Source organism: Coccinella septempunctata, chromosome 7 (genome assembly GCF_907165205.1).
Source record: "Coccinella septempunctata chromosome 7, icCocSept1.1, whole genome shotgun sequence".
Taxonomy (NCBI): Eukaryota; Metazoa; Arthropoda; class Insecta; order Coleoptera; family Coccinellidae; genus Coccinella; species Coccinella septempunctata.
The window spans coordinates 11,097,979-11,121,514 of record NC_058195.1 but is presented as its reverse complement, the minus strand read 5'-3'; the positions used below and the strand labels follow the sequence as shown (position 1 = coordinate 11,121,514).

Genomic DNA, 23,536 nt, shown 5'->3' with positions numbered 1-23,536 from the left:
TAGCTTCCTCATCCTTATATTATTAGGCGAATGAAGAGGTAGTTTCAAAAAACTCATCTTATTGAAAATCATGTACCTAATTCAGTATAACTACCGTAGATTCGGGTGACTTGGGACGATTTTGATATTCAACTTGTCATATTTCAAAAACGGTGACCTATTTTCATGTGAGAAAGAGGTTCAAATATGCTAAATGAACCAGACTATTGATAAGGATATATACTATGCTTCAGAATTCGGATATAAATTGAAAAAAAAATAAAATAAACTTGTACCAAGTCACCCACCAATTTGGGAGGCTTGGGACACAAGTTAAAATCTATTGATTTCCCAACTCTCGAATGAAATAGGTGACCATTGGGGCGATGTACAGCTTTGAAAAATTAGAATTTGTGATTATATAGTTGAAATTCGGTAAGGAAATTAAATGATAGACCCCTATTACAACGAAAGTAAATATATTGCAACTCAAATGTAAAAAAACTAAACAAAACAAGGGAACTATGATTTCTTTCATTCTTTGGTGATTTCTTTGTGGAAATAACGTAAATAATAATATCCTGCGAAAAATCGGCATATTTCCTGCTGCCAATGCGCCGCTTGTATCTATTCGGCATTGTCTCAAGTCACCCTAAGAAACAACAAGATAAATGAATGAGATCCGTGTTGCCGTCTGATTTGTAAACAACCTTGTTTCATGACATATCTAATATCCCAATATCCCACGTATCCAGAAAAAAAATTACACATGCACAAAGTGAAACACATATACAGGACACTAGAAAGTATAAGGGCCATAAAAAAACGCGCTTTTATTCTCTTGAATTCGTTAATTTTTCCTGTCAATTCAAACGTTCTGGTCACGGCGAACTCAACAGAAATTAATTGTTAAACTAACCAAAAAGACGCTACACAATCTTATAAGTTTGTCGCTTCACTCATAAATTGTAAGAAACAAAGAAATCTGCAAGGAGGGTAATTGTCCCAAGTTACAGGACTGTCCCAAGTCACCCGAATCTACCGGTAGTCATTCAGAATGAAATTTTCCAATACTTCGGTAAAAAATTCATACGAATAACGAAATAAAAAGCAGAAAAAAAAAGATAATATTTATTTACACTCCTTAAATCCAATAACGACGTTGATGATATAAAAATTCATAATCCTACCTGAATCATCTAAACCCTTATGAGGTCTTCACACTACCAGACCAAGTAATGAATAAGGATAACAATTAACATTTATTTTAAAAATATTTCCATTATTTTCATGTATAATTATAAATAAATACTTCTTAGAGTTTTGATTCCGTCAACCAAGAAAACGTTTGAGGTTTTCGATCAGCAGTGGGACTAATGATGACATTTATGATACTAGGACCATCTGTCACTTGTAGCGATTCTTTCACTGCCTGCTGGACTTCTGGAATCGTTTTGCAGAAGTGACCTCTTCTATTGAACATTCCTAGCATAGCCTCATACTGAGTTGCGAAATTCAGTGATGTCGGTGGAATTCTGTACGAAAATTTTATAAAATTAATTAAACTTATTATTATTAGCGTGTTTATAACTCACGTTTTGGTGGCATCGCCGCTGCTTTGTATCTCTTCAAAGACCTCCTTTTCCAATCCACTATAAATGCCGGAATTATTCACGATGATTATCACTATGGGAAGTTTGTACCGAACCATGGTTTCAATCTCCATACCAGAAAAACCAAACGCGGAGTCACCTTCCACACAAATCACCCGCTTGGAGGGTGCATAGTGACGGCAATATAATGCTGCAGCAATGGCAAAACCAGGACCAACCTAAACATCAACAGGTTTATATTATTATAACGAGAACTAATGGAAATTTGAAAGGGCAACATAACGCTGATTTAAAACCCAAAAAGACAATCGTCATAACCTACAAAGGTTATGTTATCTTATATTGCACTTACTCCCATAGTTCCAAAGGTGCCAGCATCCAATCTATGCCTTGGAAATTCATTCAGAAGCATAGTTCTACCAATATCCATAGTATTAGCTCCCTCACTCACTATGACACAGTCCCTGGGCAGGATTTCTTGAATGTGGTGGAAAACTGTATAATAATTGAGGGGCGTACTCGTATCATTAGCCATAGCCTGAAAATAAAACCATCCAAACCAAGAAACCAATGCGTAACCTAAACCTCACCTGCACCCCCTTCTTATTACCCTCACACTTGGCCTCCAGTCGTTTCCACCACTGACTGCCACTGGAAAAAGAGAAGTTTCTGGACTTGAAAATATCGACCAACTGAGATACGGTCGGTTTTATATCGCTCTGTATAGCTACAGCAGATTTGATGCTATTATTTAACTCTTCTGCATTCAAATCAACTTGGATGACCTTCACGTCTGGGGAGAACCTAGGCGGTCTGCCGAAATGAAGGATCCAATTCAGCCTAGCACCTAATAAGAGGATGACATCAGCTTCTTGTAAAGCAAGGGATCTGGCTGGTGCCACGCATTTCCCTGATCTGTCCGAAACCACCCCTTTTCCCATGGGTGTAGCTAGGAAAGGAATATTAGTTGTTTCCACAAGTTCGATGATCTCTTTCTCGGCCCTCGAATAAGCAGCACCCTTTCCTACGATCACTAGAGGCTTCTGAGCTCTCGCCAGCAAATTCGCAGCTTGTTCAACCAATTGGGGATTTGGGAAGATAACCGGAGGCGGATCACATACGTATTGTTCTGGAACAGAATCTTCAGGAATACGAGCTGAGAGCAGATTCCCTGGAAAGTCTAGATAAGCCACTCCTGGTCTTCCGTACGTAGCCAGTCTCACAGCCTTCTCGACATGCATTGGTATCAGATGGACACTTGGTGGACGAGCTGAATATTTGCAATAAGGTCTGGAGAGATCGACCTGAAAATTTGGAATAAATTGAGGTTTATTGTTTGAAAATAATGGGAGTCTACCTGAGATGGTATAGTTTCTTGGAATCCTCCAATACCCTCGTGATCCTGAGGGGCGGAACCTCCGATGACCAGCAGGGGCCAACAGTTGACTTGCGCGTTAGCCATTCCGCCAAAAGCATGGATGAGGCCCGGACCAGATACCACGAGACAAACTCCAGGTTTTCCTGTGAGGTAGCCTATGGCTTGAGCTGCATAGCAGGCAGCCTGTTCATTTCGCATCCCGATATAGTGAATTCCTGCCGTTTGGAGAGCCATGCCTAGCTCTATTACTGGAATTCCGACAATGCCAAAAACAAATTCAATACCCTGTGGACCAATTCAAAATTTGAGACTCGTAGAGAGGTGCTGGTATCAATAATGGAAGAGGACAATGTGAGCAGAAATATTCATGATTTGACGACCAGTTTTTCAGTAGAACAAAGATCAGGAAGCAAAATAAACAGTTTTTCACACCATAAAGATACCTAAATCTGAAGATTTTCGTGAAGTTGTAACTCATTAAAGACTTTCTTTACGTTGAATTTGAAAAAATTAATTGATATCTCCAAAATCTTGGAGTTTGCCCATCGGCCTTATAGTTTGAACCCTTTCTGAGGTCTTAGTTCTTAGTAACGCTGTATCAAATTTTATTTTTTCGGGCTCCGAGTAAATTTCGGTGAAATTTGACAGAAATGGTGATATCAAATTAAAATTAATTAAACTGAAAACTTTTCAAAGTATTCCCTAAATCAGAATAGGTTTCATCAACGAAGTTTTCCTCATCCTGCCAAACACTATCTACGCCTATGGCACCGAATGACAGTTCTCATGTATATTCATCGTTGTGTATGTACACATAACCAACTAACTTCCAACGTATATGATATACTTGTAATTTGATAATTTCCTCTAAATTCTAGTGAGAAAAATGCGTAAAGAGAATGAATATTTACCTGCTCTTTCAGAGCGTTGGCCAATACTGCATTTCCCTCAATTTCACCCATTTTCCACTGAAAAGCACCAATCAATATATCTAAGGGGGACGCTCAGCTGTCAATTAAGTTTCGTTCGATTCATCAACACTTATAGCGAAAGCAAATAAATTTTTATCCTTGCTATATATTAAACAGGGGCGAATATCAGGAGATCAGGACACTTGAACTGCGTGCATCCAAAAATCACAAATAATGAATGGAATTCAGGTTCAGAGTACACAACAGCAGCGGCGTCCCAATGAGGGCAAAAAAACCTATTATTTATGTGTGAAATTGATTTCAATAGAACACACCGCATAATCATAGTTAATAATTGTTCCATCATCATTTATCCTATCGTTAAATTCTATTGAGATATTACACTTCCTACCCTAAACAGATGATGATTGAAAATCTGTTTTCTTTGAAACAGATAATTATCCCAATTCCCAATTGTCCAAGCTTTATCTTTCAATAAAAAAACAATATCATTCAAAGAATTATACATACGTACATTTTATTGTTTTCGAAATAAAAACCTATTTACATTTCATTCAGTCTCATAAGATACAGCAGGCTTTTTACTTTGCAGTCCCTCCCTCTTCTGTTGTCTCCTCTATAAGGTTCCAACTTTGAATCTCTGTTGAGCCGAATAAAATGAAGATTATACCAGTTGTAATACCTATAGCACCACCTATCGTGAAGACAATAGCCCATTGACCTATTGTGTTCTAAAACGAAATAAGTATTTAGTGAGTATTCATTTGAGGACAAAGAACGAAAAATGGATATGCAAAACGAAAAAAAAGGCTTGAATCTATTTATGAATAGAAGAAAGGAAAATCAAGAGGTACTAATCGAATAAAAATAACAAGCAGTAACAACAAAGAAGGAATTGATCAAATATTGACTGCGAAGAAGGCATAACAAGAAAGTCCTCTGAAAAATAATGATAAATACAAAAATAACAAAGAAAAATATTTCAAGGGAGCAGAAATAAAGCCAGATTCCAATTTCAATAGAAACAACATGATCGATCACCTCTCTCGTTAATTTTTCCACGAGAATGGGGGCAACAAATCCACCCCAACCACCAAAGAAGTTCATGATTCCATACAGCGTACCAGACCAATTGGGAGCCAAATCCTGGGCGTTCATCAGCACGGTAACCACTGCTGCACCATTGAAAGCCATCATCATCACCAGCAAACATATAGCAGCAAGGGAACTAGATCCAATCGCAAGGAATAGACATAGTGAAGCTCCAGTTAGTATGTGAGCTGAAAAAAGCTGTGAGAATACCCAAATTTTATCGGATAAGGATCGAAAAAAGGTTCGTTATTCATAATAACCCTTCGATGAACCACAGGGATGAGTACTCACAGAATAAAGTAAATCCTTTTCGACAATATTTCTTCGGCACGCCCCTCTGTATCAAAAAATCGTTCAATGCTCCGAAAATAAACCCCGAGATCAACCTGGAAAGCTGTGGAAGCGCTGCTATACCTGCCGATTCCTTTAGGTTGAAGCCTAAGACCCTCTTCAGGTATTGGGGAACGATGGTCAACGCCAAAAACAGGATATATTGGTTGCCAAACTGACCAGCTATCAGGGCGTAGAAAGGGCACGAAAGGAACATCTTACAATATGGAGGGTTTTTCTGAAAAAGACGAGGTGGAAAGGTTCAGATCTGGCGACAATTCAAGGCCAAGATGAGCTAGTTTTCATTTCCCTTAGGCCAAATCAGTCTTAAGAAGCCATTTGGACGTTGATTACCATCTGGCAGAAACGCAGTAGTTAGTTTAATACCAGATATCCGCGATGTAGTTCTAAAGAAAACTCACTTTTTTTTTCTGTGTGTTCACTGAGGTGCCATGTGAAGCTTCGATAAACTCGAGCTCTTCCTGCCTTATCCATCTGTAGTTTCGTGGATGGTCGGCCACCAAAAGATACATGGCGATAACAAATACCACCACTACAGGTGATAACAGGTAGAAAGACCACTCCCATCCCAGCTGTTCGATGACCATGCTCGCTGAAGGCATGGTTATGACGGAACCGAAGGTGTTTCCCATCATACAAGCTATAAATTTTCCTTTTTCTTGTGGAGGAGCCCAATTGCTCACCAAGTTCTGCATAGCTGGGTACTGAAGGCCCTAAGGTTGAAGCCAGGTTTAATATTGACTCACGAAGAAGAAAACTTTTGAGAGTTCATATTAGTTGACTGTTGAATATGTTAGATTATGTGTTAACTAAACAGCGTTTACGGGAGGTTTTAATTGGAATAAATAGAGGTTAAAGTGAAATGCATCTAATGAGTGTGAAAGATAATGGTGGCAATGTTCCAAGTGATAAAAAATCACTAGATAATGCTTTAGACGTTCTGAGGAAAGTGATATTAGCGTTGAAGACAAGTCTCTTTCTGGGCAGCCAAAAACGAAAACAATTGCAGGCATAACTCTATGAAGATCCGAGTCGAACGCAAGGATCACTTGCAGAATCATGTGGGCTGGCTCAACAAGCAGTTTTATGTGTGAAATATTATCTGCTTCTCGCTCCTTTCGGATTGCATTCTCAGAAATCAACTGAGAATACTTACGACCATGACTCCAACAAAAAACCTCATCGCAAAAACACCTCCAGGTCCAACGTAGTAAGCCATCACCACTACACAACCAGATAAAACTGCCATGATAACAGAAGACCATACCAAAACGTTGAAAGGTCCAAAGAAGGTTACGAATAAACCTGCAGGTATGGAAATGATCGTTAGACCATAAAACAGTGCACTGATGGACTGTTGTTCCCACTCGTATGACCAGTCATAGCGAGGTCCATACTGAAACAATAAATTTGTTCAGTTTTCACGAGATTGGAATGTCAATAACGTTGACTTACATCCTGAACAGTTTCGTTGTTTCTTGGTGCCATCATTGCAAGAAGGCTTATTTGGTAGTGTGACCTGAACATGTAATTTACGAAGGTTCCCCAGAAAAGCATCATGGCTAACCAAGCCCTGCTTGGAATTTTGCGACACATCTTTTTAACAAATTAGGCTTTTATTACATATTTCGTTATATTCGCGTTAAAACCTACGTCATTCTATGGAACGTTGAAAAGTCATAAGACATTTTTACTTTCCTCGTGAATTTTTCGGAAAATACTTTTCTTCTTCTTATATTTCGAGAATTTTGGGTAATTATACTCTTATAAGTACGAAATGTTAGGACTGATAGAGATTAGATTGATCAGGAAATGACCAAAGGGTGTTAAAATTTTAATTTTTGTTTGATTTCATACAGATTTTATGAGAATCTATATCAATAAGTCCCATGTCATGAAATGAATTAGATATTCTGTGAAGAATGTGAAGATTTGAGAATCAAATTCGTTTTATTTCATTTTTTCACTAGGAAAAAAGTATCTGGTTAAGGTCTATTATAGGTGATACATTGAATGAAAGATATGCGACAATTGGCAAATTTTTATTTATTGAATCTTCATTCAGGAAATGAAATGAAAAGAAACATTCATCACGATGTCTCATTTTGCGCAGTTTGAGCCTTTTTTTCATTCCAAGGCTGCACAGACGTTGAACCAAATATTATGAACATAGATCCAGTAAATAAGTATACACCACCAATTATTCCAAAGAGAATTGACCAATGAAGGAGATCGCTCTGAAACAGAACAAATATAACATCTGTTACCAAGAGAAATCCCAATTGACTATGATGATTATTATTATTGGTGCGAGTTTGTTCAAACTTCCTGAAGACTAATTCCTAAATCTAAGTCCAATAATCCACCAATAATTCTAAGCCTCTGTCACTTATTCACCTCTCACCTTCTCTTCGGTTATTTTAGCCAACATACTGGGATAAATGAACCCAGCGGTTGCCCCAACAAATCCTATTATTCCAATCTGCGTTCCTGCAAAATTCGGAGCAAGGTCTTGAGGATTTACGGAAGTTGTGACCACAGCTGAAGACGCGCATAAGGTTGATATAATCAGCAGGGCAATGGCCAAGCTGTGGCCGAACTCTATCAGGAAATTCAACAGGAAGATAGACAGAACCGTGCCTGGCAACATATGTGCTAAAAAAAGAGAAGAAAATCAGGAAAATTCATCTTCATCTGAAAAGGCCACGTGGTCTCCCCTTAGAATCTGAAAAATGGCGCAGTACCTACGAAGATCATTTCTGAAAATTTCTATCCTCGTAATAACTACATATGTACAATGCATGTAAATGAAGATAAAAGCGGTATACCTATATACAGGGTGACAATTTGAAAATTACTAGTCCAATTATGTCACAACAAGGGTGATTTCAGAGAAAATGCCGAAACAGGTCAATTTTTATTCGTAGGGGGACATATTTTGAGCAGAATTGTAAGCCGAAATCTCCTTAACCCTAGGTGTAGAAGCTATCACCCCTAAATTCTTGATAGGGAATAGGGGGTGAGCTATTATACCTCAATTGAAAGATTTCTTGACCCTCTACGTCTACATGAATACTATGGTTTGCAGACTTGGGACAATCCTGTAACTTGGAACAATTACCCCCCTAGTAGAAGATTTCTTTGTTTCTTACTATTTATGGGTGAAGGGACAAACTAAAGATTGTGTAGCGCCTTTTCGGTTAGTTTAACAATTTATTCCTGTTAAGTTTGCCGTGACCAGAGCGTTTGAATTGACAGGAAAAATTAACGAATTCAGGAGAGTAAAAGCGCGTTTTTTATGGCCCTTATACTTTCTAGTGTCATGTATATGTGTTTCACTTTGTGCATGTGTAATTTTTTTTCTGGATACGTGGGATATTAGATAAGTCGTGAAACAAGGTTGTTTACAAATCAAACGGCAACACGGATCTCATTCATTTATTTTATTGTTTTATAGGGTGACTTGGGACAATGCCGAATAGATACAAGCGGCGCATTGGCAGCAGGAAATATGTCGATTTTTCGCAGGATATTATTATTTACGTTATTCCCACAACGAAATCACCAAAGAATGAAAGAAATCAAATTCCCATGTTTTGTTCAGTTTTTTTACATTTGAGTTGCAATATATTTACTTTCGCTGTAATAGGGGTGTAACATTCAATTTCCATACCGAATTTCAACTATATAATCACAAATTCTAATTTTTCAAAACAATACACCGTCCCAAGTCACCTATTTCATTAGAGAGTTGAGAAATCAATGGATTTTAATTTGTGTCTCAAGACTCCCAAATCGGTGGGTGACTTGGGACAAGTATATTTTATTTTTTTTTTATTTATATCCGAATTCTGGTGCATGGTATGTATCCTAATCAATAGTTTGAGTCATTTAGCATATTTAAACCTCTTCCTCATATGAAAGTAGGTCACCGTTTTTGAAATATGACAAGTTGAATTTCAAACTCGTCCCAAGTCACCCGAATCTACGGTAAATATTTTTTCAGTACATTCAGGAGTTATATCTTTCTCTCCAACCACTCACAAAAAATGACGAAACCCTTCCGCAAGTACTTCTTATCAATGCCGTATCTCTTCATCAGGATCCCTACAACAATGCCATAGGTGAACCCCGCAATCAATCGTCCAATATTAGGAATTGCAGCCATGGTTCCAACTTTTTCCAGGTCGAACTCTAGGGCTTCGTCAAGAAACTTCGGCAGAAGTGTTACTACGAGAAACATTCCAGATACGACCCCAAAATGTCCCATGGCCAACACCAAAAACGGCAAAGAAGTGATCATCTTCCAGATCGGAGGTTTGACCTAAAAGAAAATCTCGACAATGATCAAGCTCAAAGGCGTTTCACAAATTGTTACCCATCCTTTCTGGACAGTCCCTTCCAAACTTTCGTCGATGTACCCAGCTTCCTCTTTGGGGCAGAACCAGTTGTCTAAGGGATAGTCGGACACTATAAAGAACCACACCACGCAGAACAGAAGTGCAGACAATGAAGTCAAATAGAAAGACCACTGCCATCCCATATACCTAATTACTGCGAAAGCAATTGGTGGGGTTACCAAAGAACCGAAAACAAATCCAAGGATGCAGGATGTAAAAATGGCTTTCTCCTTTGGCGGTGCCCATTTTGCTATGAGGGAACTGAGAGCTGGGAAACCAATACCCTGAAAAAATTACTTACACTGCGCAAAAAAATTAACGCACATTCCGAAAATCTCAATTTTAATGAAAGTTAACTCTACATTGACTTTATAACTTATTTTTTATGTTCTCTCGGGAAGGTTTTGAACGCAACAAGACACATTAAATGGAAGAAAAATTCAGGATTTCACCGAATCTTATGTGAAAGAAGAGAAATGAACAATTTTCAAAATACTGAAATGATGACAAGTGATTTAATACTTGGTATTTCCACCCCTTGCGTTACTTACAGCTCGGCAACGACTGTTCATACTCAAAATGAGTGATCTTAAAATGTTCTGATCTAATCCTTCCCAGATTTCTCCTAGTTGGATTCCTAAGTCATTAAGAGTAGCTGGATGATTTTCTGAACTTCTCAACCTTCTATTGAGGTTGTCCCAAACCTGCTCAATCGGATTGAGATCTGGACTTCTTGCTGGCCATTCCATTCAAGAGACTTCACCCTCTTCAAGGTACTCCTGAACTATGCGCGCACGATGGGATCTGGCATTATCGTCCATAAAAATAAAATTTTCACCAATGTATGGGGCAAATGGCACTACATGCTCTTCAAGAATGTTCCTTATATACTTATCAGCATTCATAGCTCCATTATCAACGACCACTAGGTCAGTGCGAGCAGTCAAAGATATTCCACCCCATACCATAATCGATCCTCCCCCGAAACCAGTAGTATTCAGGAAATTGCACTGAGCATATCTTTCATGTGGACGTCTGTATACAAGGGAACGTCGATCACAATGGTAGAGGCAGAATCTAGACTCATCTGTGAAGAGAACTCTTTCCCAATCGGCCTCTTCCCAATGGATATGCTCCCTCGCAAAATCCAAACGCGCCCTTCGATGGGCTGGGGTAAGAAGAGCTGGACCTCTTGCCGCGACACGAGGCCTTAAATCATATTCTCTGAGGCGATTTCTCATTGTCTGGAGCTAATTTGCACCTCATGAGTTTGCTCAAGCTGAATTTGAAGGAGGCGAGCGGTTGCAAACCGTTGTCTCAACGAAGAAACTCTCAAGTAACGTTCTTGAATGGCAGTTGTTACCCGTGGTCTACCCTGTCCTGGTCTTCGGACTACCGCTTGGGCACATTCCTCTTGGGTCAAATTGCGTGTTTCGCGTTGCATAGCGATCGAGTATAGAAAATCACCAAGAAAAACTATTGATCACTAGAATTGATCGAGAACAACTGATTTTAGGATGGAGCCAATACATTCAAAATCTGATAATATCATCTTTTTTTATTCCTGCTGGGAAAAAACATCTGTATTGAAGAAAACCGTTGAAAGTGGATAACATATGCATGCATAATTCTGATAAAAATAATTATCATTGAGAACGCCTTCAGTTGTAGAATAAATTTGAGATTTCCATAATGTGCGTTAATTTTTTTGCGCAGTGTATTAACTGAAGATCATCGATTTTTCCTATGAACTCACTCCACCTAATCCAACGATGAATCTGCAAACGAAAAGAGGTATCCAATTGTTTCCTGAGAGTGGTACTGCCAAACTTGTCACCGCTGCGCTCATGAGGTTCGTAACAAGTATGCTCCTATATGGTCCGACCAAGTCTGCGAGAATTCCTCCAGGCAAAGACATTATGGCTAGTCCATAGTAGTATGAACTTATAAGTTGTCCTTCCTCGACCATGGTCCAGTTGTACCTTGGACCATACTAAAAACGAGCAATTTCATTACCATATGGCTTTTTAAGAACAGTGTGGACACTCACAGTTAAGGATAGCTAAGCAGCTAAATGAAATGCTCTTCAAAAGTTAAAGATATTAAATTATTTTGGGTTTTCTCTTCAGAAAAACCTTACTTTCCTTCTCAAACAGGTATATGTGGAGTTATTAATGTAAGAAAAGTAAAAAATTCTAGTCATTGGGGATGTACATTAGTACATCACCAATTACTAGCTCCACTTGTCCTTGTAACACGTGGTTTGTTTCACCACTCTTCTTCGTCTTTGAAGAATATTTCCACTGGTAAAGTACTGTGAGAGTAAATGTGACATTTTGGCTGACATCGAATGAAGTAGGTACTTGCCTGAAGCATTCCATATTAGCATGGGATAAAACTTGCCTTAGCATAATGCAAATTCTATTCATCATTACGTAGAACACTTTGATCTTAGAAAAAACGAAATTTAGACTGAAGAGAAAATGATTAAAATGTGCCTTTTTGACACACATGAACAAAAAATTATTAAACTTGATGAAAATTTGCTTCACGATGAACTAGAAGACCTTTCTATAATCTTCAAACAACAATACGGAAAGTATGCATCTTCGGAAAACATCAAATCTTGAACTTTTGGCGAGCAGTTTAGATTACAAATTCACGATATAAATATCGTATTTTTTCAAATCACGGACATAGCACATTTATATCGATAAAAAAGGTTACCTACCATCGACATAGACATGACCCTTTATAAGATAATAAAAAGACAGTACCTACATCTTTTTGGACATAGTTCTGCCTCGTCAGAGTTTTATTCCAATATTCCTTGTCTATCATCACCAGAATGCTCATTTGAAAATGGCCAAGGAAGAAAGAACCTGTGGTTGCAGACCAAAATATCATGAAACCAATCCATGATCTATATGGAATCTTTACTAAAAAAGGCGATTTTTTTAAAGAGCTTTGAAAAGCGACTAAACCATGTAATACTCATTTTATTTCGAAATTCTTGGTTTTATACTCTGCAGCACTGACATATTATGCCATTTAAAATTAATCTTCTGACATAAATATACAGAAAACTGAATAACTTTGAACTTTAAGTGGATGTCGTGGACTTTTGTTAATCTTGCCTTTTTCAGTTTATTGAAAATTATCCATTTTTCAACTGATGATTCAATTTAAAGACTGTTTCAATTCCTCTCTAGCTGTACAGATTAATAAGAACATTTCCATATGAGACTTGTATAGTTTGTTCCTGATGGTAAAAGAAAAAACCATGCGTTGAGTTTTCAAGCAGCAATAATGAACGAATATAGGCTTTTACTTTTTGCTATAATTCTCAATTCGATGGTGCAAATACATCTGTCAATTTATGTTGACTGAAAAGTGGAATTTCATAATGAAATAAGCAGTCTTTTCGTTCAAACTTTTCAACCAAATTCTTTAGCAGGCTAGGTTTACGATTAAAACACAGTTGATGATTAATTTTATAATTAACGAAAACAGAGCTACAGTATCTTTCCCAAATCAGCTTGTCGTTGCAGCTGGTGCTGTTTCTTTCTTTTCATTCCAGGGCTGTAACTTAACAGATCCGAAAAATACGAATACCAGTCCAGTGGAAATATAGATCACACCAGTGATGCTGAAAATTATTGCCCATTCAGGAAGCTCACTCTGAAAAAAAGACGTTATTATTCAACAACAATAAGAACTCATTTGGCGAAGAGTGCTTATATCTACGTCCAACAGTATTGGTATTTGATCTAAAAGAAAAGATTCAGTAAAAAAGAGACATTTATCTCTTATATCTTTCAGAAGAATGCAATGTATCTTCATCTGAAATCGATGCTAAATGGCGGTTGGGTTTTATGCCAATTTTACGTTGCAAAGAGCTTTATTGGGCTAATAACAATAATCTCAATCAGTAATTAGTTAAGTGTTCATTAAGATGAAAGCTGCTAGCAAATACATAATTGCTCCTAAGCAGGGAAAAATCTTCTCTGATGTTGATATACCTATATATTAAACGCTTTCTATTCGGAAAAGAAATCTCCCTACATTTCAGAAAATTTATGGACTTTTGAATAGACTACAATACTTAGAATGAGGCAGAGGTTGTCTCTGGAATGAGGTTTTGAAGATGTTTGGAAACCAACTCTATAGGAGCATTGTGCCTGGCTTTAGACAAATCAGGAGCTTAATCTCGATGATATTCATCGTCATATTCACCTTATACTTAGTTATTTCTCCAACCATGGCAGGAACAATGAAACCAGGCATGCTACCGAAGAAGTTCATGATACCAAATTGGGTGCCAGCGTAATTAGGGGCCAGATCTTGTGCATTTACTATCGTTGTTACCACAGAGGCTCCGTTAAAAGCCATTACGATTATCAACAAAGCAACTGCTAAAGGTACATTTTCCCCTATAGCCAAATATAGAAACATGACCACTCCTGGTAGAAAATGAGCTGAAATTAACAAAGGATTGATCAAATTCAGCATATACCTTCTCCTGTCCATTTTTGAGGTGGCAACTTACAAAGCGTGATGAATCCTTTCCTCACCACAACTTTCTTCACGATCTCCCTTTTGATGAGGACGTCGGCAATCGCACCATAAACGAAGCCAGAGATCAATCTTGAAATGCTCGGTGTTGAAGACAAAAAACCGACATTTTTCAAGTTGAACTTCAGCACGTCAGCCATGAATTTCGGCACCACCGTCAGTAGGAGATACAAGCCCCAAAGGCTTCCAAATTGACTTATTACCAGACTTATGAACGGTACAGAGGTCAGCATTTTCAGGATAGGTGGTTTTGACTAGAAATCGAACTTGTATTGAAAAATTTTCAGCCTTCTACAGAGGTAAATAGAATGTATTTGTCTATAATACCTAAAATGATTTTGTATGTCAGTAGAAGAGCAATTACTAAAGGAGTATCTATTATGTTGAGGTCATATACACTCTTTAAACATATTTATGTTCCAAGTGGACATCAATTGTGGATTAATCACCAGAATTAACTCAGCAAGAAGATGCTAACCGTCTACAGCTTTCGCAAAATGTAGTTAGTAGAACATACAGGGTGGTCCAGATCGTAACCAAGAAATTTCAACCACGTATTCTACATCAAAAATAAGCCCTAGTTTGTCATATAAACATATGTCGAGAAATGTTTCCTCTCCGAGATACGGGGTGTTAAAATTATAGAAAAGAAAATGTTTTTTATTAATAACTTTCACACTGCTTAGAACTTTATCATGAAATTTGAGAAATAGGTTTTGAGCATCAAGGAGCACTTTTTGCATAATATCATTTCTTTTTTATTATACCAGTGGCGTCCGTACTGCAGCGAGAATGAAAATTTTCAGATAAAAAAATGATACGCCACTGGTTTTTCCGACAATAAAAATTACTATTTAAATCCTTATTTAATTTGGAGCAAATTCTTGACTTTTTGCTTTACGAGGCACCGTTTCCGCTTAACAAAAATAAAGCATGGAATGTGAGAGAGGAACACTTCTCGACATATATGTTTAAATGACAAACCAGGGCTTATTTTTGATGTAGAATACGTGGTTAAAATTTCTTGGTTACGATCTGGACCACCCTGTATAATCGCTTTCGTATCAGTTGAAGTGCTGCATGGTGCATGGGGTTGGAAGAGCTACAGCCGTCGCAAAAGATCGGCAAATACGGTTAACAAGATAGGATAGTTTCTGGTCACACAATCCAGAATTTGTTGCAAAGCTTCAATTTGAGGGCAGCCTGTATAATATCGTTTCATTCTCGAACATGAGAACATGTTGAAGATCCTGTTCACGGATAAGTTGAATGTTGGTATGGCGAGAACAGGATCAACAATACAATGGGTATCAAATTATCAACAAATTATTACAAAAAATGTGATTCTTGGAGTCAGATTGAAGAGAAACATTTTTGAATGAACCTTAGCAGGCATCATTCTCAAGAATAATCTTACCTTCCCTATCCTCACCGAGCCTGCGTGGGTCTCGTGGATAAAAGCGGCCTCTTCAGCGCTGCAAAACCAGTTTTGCTCCGGGTAGTCAGAAACCAGAAGAACCCACCCCAGTAAGAACAGCAGAGTGACAATACCTGTGAAGTAAAAACCCCAGCTCCAACCTAGGGTGGAAACTAGATAACCGACGATGGCCTGGGTGATGACAGAACCCAGAACGTTTCCCATGAGACAAGCGGTGAACTTTCCCTTTTCGTTTGGTGGTGCCCACGCCCCCATTAGGCACTGGAGAGAAGGATACTGAACCCCCTATACAGAAATTGTTTGATACTATTAGAATTGTTGAGATAAAAACCAGAACAGAAGACGAATGGTTGTATTTCATTATATTCTGATTCCTTAGGTTTTGGTCAGTATTAAACTTGGATGTTATGAAACGATTTTATTAGGGTAAAAATCCTTTTTCAATCTTCCCTTCAGCTTAGCATCGTAATCATTCATTCATTCATTGCTGCATCCCGTTATCGGGAATAAATCTACAAAAAGACGGTGCGAACAGACTTATAATCTCTCAGGACTAATTGCGACTGTGTGCCCTCCTGTGACTGAATAGACCCTACCGCGACCTACAGATTCTTCCACACTCCGGGCATGGATAGTCACCAACCAGATCTGGCCGCCGCTGTATCCTTCTCGAGTCTCCATTATAATTCCACCAAAGACCTCCACTGTGACCTGTCTAACGCTAGTTGTTCCCAGTTATGATTGGCATTAACTGATTTTAGGGATTGATGCAGTATATCCTTAAACCGCTTATACTGGCCTCCTGGTTGCCGAGCCCCCTCTGTGAATTCGCCATACAGAGCTATTTTGGGGAGTCTCTTACGTCTTGCATCCTCAGAATATGGCCGCTCCATCTGAGTCGGGTTCTTATTACTTGAGTATCAATTGTTGTACAACTTGCGAGTTGCAAGACTTCTGGATTCGAAACTTTGTGGAACCATCTGATGTCTTAGATGACGTTGTTGCGTTTGTTCAAGCTGTTTAATATGTCGCCTGTTGGGAGTCTAGCTTTCGCTTCCGTAAAGAAGCTTTGGGAGCACCACTACTTTGTAAACAGCTGTCTTATGGTCTTCAGATTGAGGTCGGGATTTTGAAACACTCTGTCCTTTAGCTTCCAAAATGCCGAATTGATACGGTTGTGTATTTCCGTATCTAGGTAAGCCCTAGTATTCATGAAGCTTCCTAAGTATTTGAACTGCTCGACCTGTTCTAGAGTTTCATTCTCCAGGGGTTGATATCTGTTTGAAAGCTTTCTGGAGGGCTTACCAGGATTTTGGTTTTGTCGATATTGAGTCTAAGGCCTAAAGCTTCGTATATATGTTTATAGGTGTCCAACATTATCTCTAGATCCTCTCTGAGCTGCTAGCGATAAGTGCGCAGTCGTCTGCATATTGAAGTTCCGTGATAAACTTTGTACGGGTTTTTGCTCTGAGGCGATTCAGGTTAAATAAGCCTCCATCAAATCTGAATTTTATTCCAACACCTCTTACAGGCACACTCATGTCAGCAATTATCGAGACAGCTATGGTGAAAATGTTGAACCGCTAACACGGAGCCTTGTTTTATTCCAGAGTTGGTGAAGAAATGGTCGGTTGTAGAGCCATTATGCTGTATTCTAGCAGTGTTGTTAGTATAGAGGCTCTTGCACGCTGCCAAGAATTTTTCGGGCCCTCCAAGGCGTCCCATGATTTTCCATAGCGCTCTCCGATTCACCTAGTCGAAGGCCTTACTTAATGCGATGTAGGCTGTATAGATCCTTGATTGTTGTTCACGGGCCTCCTCTTGCAGCTGTCACAGCGTAAAAATTAGGTCTACCACACCTCAATTTGGTCGAAAGCCGCACTGGGATTCAGGTAATGGCTTTTCTAAGAGGAATCAGACGATTAGCCATAAACATCGTAGTGAATGTTATCTCGATACTTATTACTTATTCTCTTTATTTTCTCGTCACTGGGAAGAATAGCCGATGAGATAAAGGTACTGTACTCTGTCCGTTGGTTTTCCTCTAATGGCTTCATGGGCTAATTTATCTATCACCCGATGAAGAGGTGTGAGATCTGTCATGATTTCCAGTGCCCTAGGTGGGCACGTAGTCATAGCCCGCGTGATGCAAACACATGCTAGCCGGTTCTTGCCTTGGCATGATGGCATGCCAAAACTATTGCCCCAAAAGTGATTACTGGTCTTACAATTATGACGTACGTCCATCGCAGTATTTTTGGGTTACATCCCCAAGTTTTACTTGACAGATTTCTGCACGCCATCGCAAGGCCTTCATTGCTTTACTAACTGTGATAGGGTTATTCCCACATCGCTTAACTTTAGAATTCAACTCTATGATATATCCATTTAGAGAGATGGATTTTATAGTTTCCTTTCCTGTGGAAATGGGATAACTGGTGGCCTTGGTCGAGTGAATGTTTAGCCTCACTGAGAAGCACCATTAGATCATTATTCTAAGGCCCTTCTGCATTAAATGGCAGATCGTACTCAGATTTATGGAGCAATGATGATTTCCCTATATTATTTGACTTCTACGTCGAACTCACCATATAAAACAACTTCTCTTTACTTCAAGAAGCCTCAACATATGCGTCCACAATAATCGATGCTCCACAGCTACAGATTTCTCTGAATTAAAGAAGTAAATCAGAATACCTCGATTTGTTGTTACCGGAGGCCAAAACTAACGATAATTTTGTTCTACTTAAGACAATTCCAACATAACCTTATGGTGGGACCATCTTTTTGGAACGGTTAGAACTTATTATATAATGAAATATTGTTCATTCGATAAGACTTCCAATTGTGATAAACCTACTCCTGACAAGCCGACAAGAAGCCTGCAAGTGAAGAGTGGTACCCAGCTATCCATGACAGCCCACACAGAGCACAAAGTTATAACAGCGCAGATTATTGAACTGACAATAACCGTCCAATAAGGCCCGAAATACTCTGCCATAGGGCCAGCAGGAAGGGAACTCAGGGTATAACCGTAAAAGTAAGCCCCAATCAGTTGTCCTTCTTCAAACGGTGTCCAAGAATACCTGGGGCCGTACTGAAAAAACACGGAATTTATTTAAATGGAAGAGAAACTTCAACCTCCTCTGCCCAAAATTAGAGATAACTATAGATTAATATTTTACCAGTACCTAGATTATTGAGGTCAAAAGAAACATTTTTTTTTCTATACCATTTTTTCCAATTTGGCCCTGATAAAAAGATGTAGCCATTTTAAGTTTTCATAATGAGCTGTGCCACCCCTTGAAAAATAAAATTACCTTCAGAATAACTAGCTTAATCTGTGGCAACACACATCTGTGGATCTTTCAAAAAGAGTTGTATTCGGCCAAAAGTGCACAATTTTCAAATTTCACAGATACCTACTTTTTAATTTTTGAACATCAAGTTACTCGAAAACGGTGCACTATACGGGAAAATATGAAGAATACTTTTTTTACAAAACGTTCAAATATTATTCATTATATATAGCGTCCAACTTAGCTTCAAGAGTTGGGTTCTTTGAATTTTTGGTATTTTTATGGTACACGTTATGGTCAGAATGAGAAAACTGGAAGATGTAGGTGATATCTTGTGTTCGAAAAAGGTTCTTCAAATAAATGAAAAACTAAATTCCTAAATTCATTTAATTCGATAAAACCGTTTGTGTTTTATGGTTTCTCAACAGCCTGTATCTATATTAAACCGAGCCGATTCAGAAAAATGGTTGAGGAAAAAAGTTTTTCTTTTGACTTCAAGAATCTACTGTTAAAATATTGGTACGAGTCAAAGACTCACCCTGTATATGTAATATACTTATAGGCTTATCAGAAACATGATCAAAATATACCACGTATACTAACTCACATCTGGCGGTACTTCAGATACTTCAGTGCCATTATCCAATTTCACTGTTTTATTTCTGTCCAACATTGCGATTAGTGTCACTGGAAAAAATGTTCGAAAACAGTAATTCAAGGCTGTGGTCCATAGTACCATCATGGCTATCCAAATCCGATAAGGAGGCTTCTCTATGGAAATGACAAAGGACTGTGAATCACTATACTTTGATCAACTACTAAAGCATCATATGGGTGTGAAGAAAATATGCCATTCCATCAATATAACGATATATGTTTGCTTCAGCATACTGTTTTCTTACCACCTATTGTATATAGGAATTTATCATCTTACAGTACACAAGAAGATAAAATTCAATATGACCCCAAAAAAAGATAAACTTAATTGTATTTAGACTTCCCCTATTTTTCAATCAACGAAAAAATTTCAGCATTCAGGTTCAAGGTTCAAAGTGTAGTTAATTATATTCCTATCAAAATGGTTAGTGGTTACACATTGGAGAATTGAGGTACTTACTTAACGCCATTTTGAAATTGCTTCAGTTCTCCGATTCTTATCAATATGGCTACCAAAATTTCACGCAACTTTCCATTACTAATCTGACTGACAATCAGTATTATCAAACACAATAATAGATCAGGAAAAATCTATGATAATATGGCAAATTTTGAGTGAATCCATAAAAAATCTGTGTCACAAATTGGGGGTAGCTATATAAATTTTAGGAAATAGAAGAATACTCTCCTCTGATCTAGGAATAAAAATTGAGTCACCCATTTAAGCTTTACCGAATGAAGAGCATTCTTTCATGTCTGGAGAAATCATGATTTTTGTCATTGAAAATTCGATAATGTGACATTATTACGTAAAAAAGTCTTATCGTTAACGTAAATACATAATAAGAAATGAGTAAGTGTGCAGAAGAGTGTTACCTACCGAAAAAAAATCAGCCCTTTCATGATATCCTTCCAGAAAAATGCCCATATAGGATTTGGGTAGCAGTTATGATTTTTAATGCAGCAGCTCTAAACTACGCATACAGGGTGTATTTTCAACTAAGTTTAGTAGCAATGATCGATAAAAATGAGGAAGTGTTCAATGAAACTAGCAAAGAAAAAGAAAAGCTTGAAGTTCCCGATGTAAGTAACAACCCCATTTACCACGACTTCAAGTTACTTATTTATCTTATTCAACCTAGTCTGTTATTCAGAATGAAAGAATTTGTCTATTCATCAGAATTAACAACATAGAACCAGCTTTGTGGCTTCATGAGAAAATCCTGTAAAAGGATTTCTTCGTATTTTAATTTGAATCATCGTTTTTAAATTCAATCAACATGTATTATATAAATATAATTTTATTTAAAGAAAAAAGTAATTATATTTTGAAAACATACAAAGGAAATCAATACAAATGAATTTGCTTCAGTATGGTCCAAGATACAAATACAGCAGCTGGCAAGAAGGCTTAATTGTGGGAGCTTACTTCTACGGGCAAACAATAACCTCCATACCCGGAGGACCCATAGCAGAAATCGTTGGTCCTTGGATCTCAGTACTTTTCAGCTCTTTGTCGAATGCCGCTATAACAATTATATCTTTGTTCGTCATAAGCGATAACTGGGTGCCACTTTTCGTATGTCGATTTTTCATTGGGTTATTATCCGTAAGTTGAATATCTTTTTATTCGTTGTTTCGTCTGAGAAGGTCTAACTAAACTGTTGTGTTGCAATAAAAATAATACTAAAGACCTGTGTTCGAAAGGCTGAACTTTAAAAGTTTTTGTTAATAATGAAATAAGTTATTGAACAAAACTCATGAAATCTTTTTGGAATGAACCTTGCTAATATTAATTATTGACTTCTCTAGTATTATGACTTTTTATAATAGATAATTTGACATCCCTCAGAGCCAAGAATATTTTGAAACTATAGTAGCTAGAACAATTATTTTAACCCTCATTTACAAGGTCACATCATAAAATGCAGAATTAAAAATGTTATCATTAGAATAAATTCCGTAAGCATTCTTCCCTTCCTTACAGGGAGTCCAATATCCAGCCCTCCAATGTCTGATCGGACGTTGGGCACCACCACACGAAAAGGGCAAGTTTTCCGCTTGTCTAATGGGCAACGTCTTTGGATCCATCATGTCAACCGTCATAAGCGGCTTCTTGATCCCTATGTGGGGTTGGCAATCCACCTTCTACGGCATCGTTATCGTAACGGTGACTTTCGGTTTCTTCTGGTTCCTGCTGATCTCGGACTATCCGTCAAAATCTTGGTGGTGCAGCCAGGAGGAGTCCCAGTTCATAATGGACAGCCATGAAGGGACCATAGAGCAAGGAAAGGTGCCGTTTAGTTACTTCATACAGCATTTAGGTTATGTCCATTTGGGATGGGAACCAGCCTAGGAAAAACTGGGAAGATTAACCTACCAGTACTGCCACTTTTATTATTCGAATTTGCAGGTCATGCCTCCTTTCCTCAAAATTGCCACTTCTATACCCTTCCTGGTCCTTGTGATAGGACAGTTTGGCAGTTTGTGGGGTCTGAATCTCATCGTGACCTCGATGCCCAAGTTTATGGCAGAAGTTTTACACTTCAAGATGGAAAAATTGGGCACACTCGCTGCGCTTCCAAGCTTAGCACGTCTCATCATGGGTTTTATCTTTGGGATCACTGCAGATTACCTCCTGAAAAAGCAGATCGTTAAAAATAAGGCGGTGGTGAGGAAAGGATTCGTCCTTTTCTGTGAGTACTCAACGCCGACAACTACTGTGTTCATTATACTGTTACAATTCTTCAGCTTAAATCGATAAAAAACATAGATTATCTTCTTCAATCTCAAAGTTGAAATTTATTTCAAATAAGCAAAAAACTGTAACCCATTATATAAGTACTTCTTTCCTTTTTATTTTTAGCCCATTTGCTTCCTGGAGTGACTTTATTCTGCTATACTTTCATCGGCGCCAATCCCGAGTTAGCTGTTAGCTTTTTGGTCATTATGCTAGGTCTGAATGGAGCAACTGTGGTCACCATGCTCGTGAATAACCAAGACCTGGCACCAAATTTCGCAGGTACCCTTTATGGCATCATGAACTGCTTCGGATCCATGCCAGGTTTCATAATTCCCAGTATTAACTCGAAAATATTGGAGAAAAAAGTGAGATACTGAAAAGATCGGTTGTATTGAGTCCACTTATATCGATTAACCCTTTTTCAGAGTGACTGGCCAGAGTGGACTTTGATATTTTCAATCGGTGGAGCAGTATATGTATCTACAGGGATTCTCTTCATCCTCCTGGGATCAACCAAACTACAACCCTGGAACGAAAAGAAAAGCAAGGAGGGCCAAAATGCTCCAGGAGCACCAGGGGTTTCTGCAACCTGAGTAGGGCTGATTCTCCGATTTTAATTAGTGAAATAAGGTCATACGTAATATGCATGTACTATCTCGACAACTGTTATAGTTTTGAGTTGAGAATTGAATCAAAGTTCTCTTATGTATGCCATGTGTGAAACACATCAATGGCTGCTATCTATCCTTCACAATCCTATTTGCAATTTCTTGTGAGCTGCGGATAATTTCACATAATTATGTTGTTATGGCATTAACTTGAATTCTTTCTATAAATATTATCATTCAAGAATTCTACAAATTTAATAGAAACAATTACCTAAGTAGTTAATTTTTGAACCGACGTAGGTCCCTATCAAAGGAATTATACCAGGCAAACGCATAACAGATATGATGAACCCAAAGGGCAGGGCAACACAATGTTCTATTTAATTATTCGCTTTAGATAACATTGAAATTATTATTGTAACCTTAGAGTCCCCAGCAGAGAATTGATTGATAAATATTTTCCCAGGTCAA

The 23,536-nt window shown here is 38.1% G+C and overlaps 5 protein-coding genes across 6 annotated transcripts; 1 reads left to right on the top strand and 4 right to left on the bottom strand.

Annotated features, from left to right (window-relative positions):
- Nucleotides 1-1,096: 1,096 nt before the first annotated feature.
- On the bottom strand, nt 1,097-4,115 carry LOC123317367 (2-hydroxyacyl-CoA lyase 1). Its single transcript, XM_044903856.1, has 6 exons — nt 3,882-4,115; nt 2,950-3,255; nt 2,183-2,896; nt 1,945-2,130; nt 1,575-1,810; nt 1,097-1,514 (listed from the first exon to the last, which is right to left on the bottom strand). The coding sequence occupies exons 1-6, from the start codon at nt 3,930-3,932 to the stop codon at nt 1,295-1,297; spliced, it is 1,713 nt and encodes a 570-aa protein (XP_044759791.1). The 5' UTR covers nt 3,933-4,115; the 3' UTR covers nt 1,097-1,294.
- A 297-nt stretch (nt 4,116-4,412) lies between these two features.
- On the bottom strand, nt 4,413-7,014 carry LOC123317177 (sialin-like). The gene is made up of 6 exons (XM_044903566.1): nt 6,801-7,014; nt 6,502-6,741; nt 5,747-6,058; nt 5,286-5,562; nt 4,944-5,182; nt 4,413-4,633 (listed from the first exon to the last, which is right to left on the bottom strand). The coding sequence occupies exons 1-6, from the start codon at nt 6,939-6,941 to the stop codon at nt 4,484-4,486; spliced, it is 1,359 nt and encodes a 452-aa protein (XP_044759501.1). The 5' UTR covers nt 6,942-7,014; the 3' UTR covers nt 4,413-4,483.
- A 421-nt stretch (nt 7,015-7,435) lies between these two features.
- LOC123316793 (sialin-like) lies at nt 7,436-12,846 on the bottom strand. The gene is made up of 7 exons (XM_044903019.1): nt 12,740-12,846; nt 12,527-12,684; nt 11,502-11,738; nt 9,724-10,029; nt 9,390-9,669; nt 7,750-8,000; nt 7,436-7,582 (listed from the first exon to the last, which is right to left on the bottom strand). Exons 1-7 carry the CDS (start codon nt 12,741-12,743, stop codon nt 7,436-7,438), a joined length of 1,383 nt encoding a protein of 460 aa, XP_044758954.1. The 5' UTR covers nt 12,744-12,846.
- A 409-nt stretch (nt 12,847-13,255) lies between these two features.
- Nucleotides 13,256-20,278, bottom strand: LOC123316461 (sialin-like). Of its 2 annotated transcripts, XM_044902534.1 has the most exons (7): nt 20,175-20,274; nt 19,665-19,828; nt 18,619-18,855; nt 15,738-16,043; nt 14,295-14,574; nt 13,982-14,223; nt 13,256-13,426 (listed from the first exon to the last, which is right to left on the bottom strand). In XM_044902534.1, exons 1-7 carry the CDS (start codon nt 20,182-20,184, stop codon nt 13,280-13,282), a joined length of 1,386 nt encoding a protein of 461 aa, XP_044758469.1. In that variant the 5' UTR covers nt 20,185-20,274; the 3' UTR covers nt 13,256-13,279. The 2 variants fall into 2 exon arrangements, with proteins under 2 accessions (XP_044758469.1, XP_044758471.1); XM_044902536.1 differs by lacking the exon at nt 18,619-18,855 and having other exon boundaries at nt 20,175-20,278.
- Nucleotides 20,279-20,432: 154 nt separating this feature from the next.
- LOC123316460 (sialin-like) lies at nt 20,433-23,530 on the top strand. The gene is made up of 7 exons (XM_044902533.1): nt 20,433-20,567; nt 20,631-20,797; nt 21,087-21,323; nt 21,702-22,007; nt 22,128-22,410; nt 22,581-22,822; nt 22,883-23,530. The coding sequence occupies exons 1-7, from the start codon at nt 20,564-20,566 to the stop codon at nt 23,048-23,050; spliced, it is 1,407 nt and encodes a 468-aa protein (XP_044758468.1). The 5' UTR covers nt 20,433-20,563; the 3' UTR covers nt 23,051-23,530.
- The last annotated feature ends 6 nt before the right edge of the window (nt 23,531-23,536 follow it).

What these genes read in the sequence shown, in the direction of transcription:
- LOC123317367 (XM_044903856.1), bottom strand. Translation starts at nt 3,932, where the DNA reads ATGGGTGAAATTGAGGGAAATGCAGTATTGGCCAACGCTCTGAAAGAG. An exon ending in AAGAAACTATACCATCTCAG is followed by an intron (nt 2,897 to 2,949) that starts GTAGACTCCCAT and finishes CCAAATTTTCAG; the next exon opens with GTCGATCTCTCCAGACCTTA. An exon ending in GTAATAAGAAGGGGGTGCAG is followed by an intron (nt 2,131 to 2,182) that starts GTGAGGTTTAGG and finishes TTTTATTTTCAG; the next exon opens with GCTATGGCTAATGATACGAG.
- LOC123317177 (XM_044903566.1), bottom strand. Translation starts at nt 6,941, where the DNA reads ATGTGTCGCAAAATTCCAAGCAGGGCTTGGTTAGCCATGATGCTTTTC. An exon ending in TTTTTGTTGGAGTCATGGTC is followed by an intron (nt 6,059 to 6,501) that starts GTAAGTATTCTC and finishes CTTCAACCTTAG; the next exon opens with GGCCTTCAGTACCCAGCTAT. An exon ending in TGGAAAAATTAACGAGAGAG is followed by an intron (nt 4,634 to 4,943) that starts GTGATCGATCAT and finishes ATTTCGTTTTAG; the next exon opens with AACACAATAGGTCAATGGGC.
- LOC123316793 (XM_044903019.1), bottom strand. An exon ending in GGACTGTCCAGAAAGGATGG is followed by an intron (nt 9,670 to 9,723) that starts GTAACAATTTGT and finishes ATTTTCTTTTAG; the next exon opens with GTCAAACCTCCGATCTGGAA. An exon ending in CTAAAATAACCGAAGAGAAG is followed by an intron (nt 7,583 to 7,749) that starts GTGAGAGGTGAA and finishes GTTCTGTTTCAG; the next exon opens with AGCGATCTCCTTCATTGGTC.
- LOC123316461 (XM_044902534.1), bottom strand. An exon ending in TTCTTGTCGGCTTGTCAGGA is followed by an intron (nt 16,044 to 18,618) that starts GTAGGTTTATCA and finishes ATTTCTGTATAG; the next exon opens with GGGGTTCAGTATCCTTCTCT. An exon ending in GAGAAATAACTAAGTATAAG is followed by an intron (nt 13,427 to 13,981) that starts GTGAATATGACG and finishes TCTTTTTTTCAG; the next exon opens with AGTGAGCTTCCTGAATGGGC.
- LOC123316460 (XM_044902533.1), top strand. An exon ending in GGACCATAGAGCAAGGAAAG is followed by an intron (nt 22,008 to 22,127) that starts GTGCCGTTTAGT and finishes TCGAATTTGCAG; the next exon opens with GTCATGCCTCCTTTCCTCAA. An exon ending in GAAAGGATTCGTCCTTTTCT is followed by an intron (nt 22,411 to 22,580) that starts GTGAGTACTCAA and finishes TTTTATTTTTAG; the next exon opens with CCCATTTGCTTCCTGGAGTG.